General features: G+C 43.3%; 1 protein-coding gene across 1 annotated transcript; it reads left to right on the top strand.

Annotated features, from left to right (window-relative positions):
• The first annotated feature begins 948 nt into the window (after positions 1–948).
• On the top strand, positions 949–5,400 carry slc32a1 (solute carrier family 32 member 1). Its single transcript, XM_048253832.1, has 2 exons — positions 949–1,871; positions 2,808–5,400. The coding sequence occupies exons 1-2, from the start codon at positions 1,464–1,466 to the stop codon at positions 3,993–3,995; spliced, it is 1,596 nt and encodes a 531-aa protein (XP_048109789.1). The 5' UTR covers positions 949–1,463; the 3' UTR covers positions 3,996–5,400.
• The last annotated feature ends 1,126 nt before the right edge of the window (positions 5,401–6,526 follow it).

The raw sequence follows: 6,526 nt of genomic DNA, 5'->3' as shown, positions 1-6,526 counted from the left end.
ATATACACAAAAAAAAGAATGACATAGGCCATGTAGAAATAAAATGCGAGCAGAGGAGAAACCTACTGAAAAATATCCTAAAAATATCCATTCCGTGGTTCCAAACGAATTGAAGCAAAATGAACTGGATTAAAATACTAAATAGTTGAAAACTGAACGAAACTACAATCTCAGACGACGTAAGGTTATTTTTGAGACAATTCGTGAAGTTATTTCCATTTACCTTCCATACCACTGTATGGGGAAGGCCAACATTTTATGAATGAATGAATGAATGAAGCCTGCCAAGTGGTCACTTCATTCAGATAAATCACTCTAGGAGTGATCCAACTATATTTTCCATTTGCAATATTAAAACCACATTAAAAAAAAGAATTAGGGCAATAGAATTAAAACAAGCAAGAGAAGATGAAAGAGCCAAATAATTCCACACGACAAACATTTACGCAGCATAACTAAAACCTTGTGCAACATCTACAGGCTAATTACAACAGTCCTACGGTGTGGTCGCCGTTGTAATGGCCACAAATACTCGTCAGTGCGCGTCCGTTACAAGTCACTCTGCACGGTCTCTTCATCATATTAGTTTTGGAAAGGTTTCGTCCTCTTGCATCTGAGCCAAATAATGATAAACACGCCTATATGGGACTACAAAATAACAACATATATTAGCCGCAAAATGCCCCCATTTGACCTGGAATTTTAAAGAAAAAACATTAAAAATGAACGATGAAACTAGTCCATGAACTTCAGAGTTGGCGCACGGCGGTGTCCCCTTCTCCTTATATACAGGTAAAGTTATACACGTACGTAAGTCTGGAAATGTCATTGGGTACGATGATAAACTTTATTGTTGCTGATGAGAATGGGAGGGGGTTAGGGTGCAAGCACCTCCCCTAGAAATGCAGCAAACCTCTCCCATATTCTGGTGTGGGGTTGCTGCGCGCACTAGGGGCTAGAGACGTGCTTTGCGCGGCAGTCATCGCATTGGCAGGCTGATGATGACACGTGTCTCCTCCTCGCCCCCCACCCCCAGGCTCCTGCGCACCGCTCCGGCATCACTAACGGCTGAGAGGAACTGTGGAAGCGCTGCCGCAACCACCACCACGGACTATTCATCCTGAAAATCGGACCACTTTGTCCGTGGCACATTTTGCAAGCGAGCGGACGGGTTGGGTGTTCCACTGCGTAAAGCGCCCGAAAATTTCGTGAATGACTGAAAAGAGCGGCGCGCGATAATGATGATGGAGCCGAGACACGACGTCTGAAGGTGACATGAAACAAGGGATTATCAATAGCAGCAGGTGTACTTTTGATTACAATTGGAGATAAGAAGTGAGGTGTTTCCAAGTTTCCTCTTCGCGAGATTTTATTAATGCGTAGAAAGAAAGCCTAAGTATATAGTATACACATTTGATTATTCACAATAGTATATCGATAGATCTTGTTTTAAAACAGCAAACATGGCAACCCAAATCCGCGGCAAGCTTTCGAACAAGATCACCAATGCGGCCAACACTGTTTCCAATAAATCACAGGCGAAGGTTAGTGGGATGTTCGCCAGGTTGGGTTTCCAGGCCGCCACAGACGAGGAGGGTTTGGGCTTCGCCGCATGCGATGATTTGGATTATGACCATAGGCAGGGGCTACAGATGGACATTCTAAAAAATGATGAGATGGGAGGAGGGGAAGGCGGTGGCGGGGACATGGGCGGGGATGGCACGTTAGACGGGGACAGCCACTACCAGAGAGACGGCACCGGACTCCCACCTTCCTCCTCGAAAGACGGCGCACTAGCAGAACTAGCTGCTCAAGACAGGCCAAAAATCACCTCTTGGGAGGCAGGTTGGAACGTCACCAATGCCATCCAGGTAAGAGAGCGAACAATTGAGCAGCTCAAATCCCCAGAATTATTGATGAGATAAAGTTTCTAAGCATAACCTCAGAATTGTTACCTCAAAGGCGCGGACATGCTCTCCACGCACAATTAACAACATTGCGTCTGAGGAAAATACAAATATTTAAATTATAGGTCTGCCCCTGCCCCAGTACCTTAACGGCCATGGCGTTGAGGCTACCAGGCAGTGACATAAATTTCAAACACCTAATTGAATCTGGCTGCTGCTCTTCAGGATGCAAACAAATCTGAATGCACATTTTCGATTAGTAGGCCTATGAAAAATGCTTACAGTAATTGATTATCATTATCTCCCCACTCTCTCTCCATCTCTCTTTCTCTATATACCCCCTTCACAAATAGCCAAGATAATCTAAAGGTTAATCAATTTATTATTAGGTCTAAGAATATGCCTGATGTGATATACAGTTGGTACCTTAAAATGTGATTTCCAAGATTTTTTGAAATTGCAAACATGTGAGGCGCCTGTGGCAATAGAATTTACTCGACAGAGCATACAATTGTGTAGGAAAGAGAGTGAATGTGACAGAAAAACGAAATAAGAGAGAGCGAGAGGCGTTTTATGCATAATTACGCACGGTATGGCCACAACCGGTCACCGTTACGTCATTCTGTATGTCTTTGATCCTTCCTCATGACGACAAATTATCTGAAAGAGGGTGCGCTCACAGCTAAATGGAATACCCCGCCATGCAGATAATGCGCACAGTGGCTGTATCAAAACAAAGTGTGACTTCGGTCAAATGGCTTTATGATGAAGTGATTTATTGTAAATGAAATACAAATGAATTCACGAAGGCCTGTAAATGTATATGTCACACAAGCATCTCTAACTCGTATTGCAATTCTACTAGTTTGCAACAATCATAATTATACTGTGTTTTTCCAGGGAATGTTCGTTCTTGGGTTACCATATGCCATTCTCCACGGCGGATACCTCGGACTGTTTCTCATTATTTTTGCCGCGGTGGTGTGCTGCTACACGGGCAAGATCCTCATCCAATGTCTGTATGAAGAGAACGAAGATGGACAGCTGGTGCGAGTAAGGGAATCGTACGTGGACATTGCCAACGCCTGCTGTGCGCCCAGATTCCCAACCATCGGCGGTCGCGTTGTGAATGTAGCCCAGATCATTGAGTTGGTGATGACCTGCATTCTGTATGTGGTTGTGAGCGGCAACCTGATGTACAACAGCTTCCCGAGCCTTCCCGTGTCACAGAGATCATGGGCCATCATAGCCACCGTGGTCCTCCTCCCCTGCGCCTTCCTCAAGAACCTCAAAGCCGTGTCCAAGTTCAGCTTGCTGTGCACGCTCGCCCATTTCGTTATCAACGTCCTGGTGATCGCCTACTGTCTCTCCAGAGCGCGGGACTGGGCTTGGGACAAAGTGAAGTTCTACATCGACGTCAAGAAGTTTCCAATTTCCATTGGGATTATCGTGTTTAGCTACACGTCCCAGATTTTCCTGCCGTCACTGGAGGGGAACATGCAGAATCCCGCCGAGTTCCACTGTATGATGAACTGGACGCATATCGCTGCTTGTATCCTCAAAGGCCTCTTCGCCCTAGTGGCCTACCTCACCTGGGCAGACGCGACCAAGGAAGTCATCACCGACAACCTTCCAGGCGGCATCCGGGCGGTTGTCAATCTCTTCCTGGTGTCCAAAGCTTTGCTCTCATACCCCTTACCATTCTTCGCTGCTGTAGAGGTCTTGGAGAAATCCTTTTTCCAAGACGGAGGGCGCGCCGTATTCCCAGACTGCTATGGTGGCGACGGACGCCTGAAATCGTGGGGCCTCTCTCTCCGATGTGGCCTTGTGGTGTTCACCATGTTCATGGCCATCTACGTGCCCCACTTCGCCTTGCTCATGGGCCTGACGGGAAGCCTGACGGGCGCCGGCCTGTGCTTTCTGCTTCCCAGCCTCTTTCACCTGAAGCTCCAGTGGAGAAATCTTCTGTGGCACCAGGTGTTCTTTGATGTCGCTATATTTGTTATTGGGGGTATATGCGCTATCTCTGGTTTTATTCACTCGATGGAGGGTCTCATAGAGGCATATAGGTACAACATTGAAGATTAGTGTTAGTTGGGACTAGACGTTACCACACATTCCCATTCGAGTAACCGAGTCTCCCCCCACGCAGTGCAGTCCCCTTGCTTTGACTAAAGTTCATGCGACACCACCCCGGCGCGCAATCACTCAAAACGCACACGCACGTGTGTGCACATGGATAGCCTGCTACATTCACACGCCAGCACGCACACGTCCACACATTCTGACTCTTTCACAAGCGCGCGCAAACGCACGCACGCACGTACACACACACACACACACACACACACACACACTCCACATTTATTTAACATAGAACATGATGGACTCCAAAATGTGAAATAAGACAACAACAAATTAATTTAAAACATTTTTCCAGTGTAGTAAGTTTACAAAATATAGGTCGACAAAAGACGTATGTATTGGGTTGTATTTTTTTTCCACCCCTGGGATTTTCCCAAATCAAAGATCATTTAATATGACATTGAGTGCGTGATGTTGGGGGAAGGAACACTAATATATGGTGACAGAGATGGTACACGAAACTAAGTTGTGAATTGAAATAAGTGATTTCTTGTCTGACCCTCAATTCTTAATTTGCAAACAACGCAAGAACATGATATTTTGTGGACCATTACTGCAATAAATGGAAAGAACTTAGATTTTTTCGTGTATCAGTATGGAAATAACTTTAACGGACTTTAATTTCAGACGCTATGGCTATATCCAAAATTACTAGGGCATTTTGTTATCGGTGATCTGGAATTCGACCAAATCTAAAGAGGACATAAGTCTTCGAGTTATTATAACTATGCATTATGAATGTATCATATTCATGCATCTGGAGCAAATGACATTTAAGCTTGCTGGGGATTTATATGTACACAGTGTTTCGTTTTGACATTTACGAATTGATCATAGCATAGTTGAATTGATCTCCACAGTTCTAAGAGGAAGAACAAAATAAGACAAAATTGTGAAAGAAGCTCTGAAACAATTTCGATTATTTAACTGATCAATTGTTTGTGATTTTAATATGTTCCAGTTTTCTTAACAAAAATGTCAGAAATTGGTGATGTCCCAAGAGGAAAGAGTTTTGTTAATGGTCCAGAAATTACGTGTCTAAATCTGAACATTCTGAAGAGATTTAATGAGATGAAAACGTGCATAAAGACATTTTTCATTCTGTGCAATCCAACGGGTCCTGTGGAAGTGTAATAAAACCGTATGTGTAGTGTTATTGTGGTTTCAAAAAGATGGAATGTATATCACAAAAGCGTTATCATATATCGTGAAAATGAATATATTGAAGAATAAAGAAATACGTGAAATTCTATTGTATAAATGTGTTATGGTTTTATGTGGTGACAAGGAAAATCGTGAGAAATATGTATTTTCCCTCCAAAAATAAACTCTGGAAACATCAGATGGAGAACATTGATGGCGAGCATTTATTTCGATGTAGTTTTCTGAGAAAAGTTGTGACATTATAGCCTTTTCCAAAGAAAGCTCATAGGCTACTTAGTCTAATAATGCATGGTACGATTTGAATTGTAATATTTGTGATTAGCCTACGAAATGTGAATCTAGCCTAACTGCCACTTTCATCGTTGAAGTATTGAAGAAACAGACAAACAATATATGATATGAGACGGCAAAGAAACACATAGCCTACATGTAGATAGCTAAAGAAAGGCAGAAAGAAAGAAAGGGCAAGGAAATGATAAATTCCTATGTGTAAAATAATAGCGTGGCCTTGCCTATGTGTAAAATAATAGCGTGGCCTTGCCTATGTGTAAAATAATAGCGTGGCCTTGCCTTTCTTGACAGAATAATGTCCAAGCGCTTCAAGTTACTTTGCCCATCCGGTCATGTGTGCCTGTTGGACATGCAACAGCACTGCCAGACACAGCAGTGAGCGAGCGAAAAGAACTTTGGACAGATTGCTGGGCAGCTTTTTTGCTGCCGGGCTCATCAGTTACTTGTTTCCTGACCGTGAGGGTTTGGATGATGCAGGAAACATCTGGATGGTCTAATGTGATTTATTTTAGGTGGGTCTGCAACAACCGGCAGTGCTGCAGCTGCAGTTAGTGATGCAGTTATCAAGATAGTGTGCCACGCAGAATGGGCATTTGCTTGTTTTGTTGGATGGAAAGCGTGAGGTTGAATTGCAGACAAAACGAGGAAGCGACGGAGCATCAATGGCGTGCGTGCCACAACAATGAACCCAACTTGAAATTCAAAGAATTGCTTTAAGCACATATTTGACTGCATGCTAATAAGCCTACTCATTTATTCAGCCAAGGGCTGCTTGATAGGCTACCATGATAGTAAAGCATACATTCAGAATCCGTAACATAGCGAGAAAAAAACATCAGGCCACTTGTAAGTCAACTCTGGAAGCTCATCAGAAAATGTTAAGTTAAAATATAGAAACTAGAATATAGAAATAGAAATATAGAAACATGAAGGTGAAATATTATGGTAGACTACTAAATCTTATCTATGACTACAGAGTCCGTATGCCTAGTTAAGTGGAGTCTTAGTAGACTATATCC

This window comes from Alosa alosa, chromosome 10, assembly GCF_017589495.1.
Source record: "Alosa alosa isolate M-15738 ecotype Scorff River chromosome 10, AALO_Geno_1.1, whole genome shotgun sequence".
In the NCBI taxonomy this organism is placed as follows: Eukaryota; Metazoa; Chordata; class Actinopteri; order Clupeiformes; family Clupeidae; genus Alosa; species Alosa alosa.
This window is presented reverse-complemented; position numbering and strand designations above follow the sequence as displayed.

Bases quoted from the DNA above. Each gene is read 5' to 3' on its own strand.
- slc32a1 (XM_048253832.1), top strand. From the start codon at position 1,464: ATGGCAACCCAAATCCGCGGCAAGCTTTCGAACAAGATCACCAATGCG. The intron at 1,872-2,807 runs GTAAGAGAGCGA...GTGTTTTTCCAG, and splicing joins ACGTCACCAATGCCATCCAG to GGAATGTTCGTTCTTGGGTT.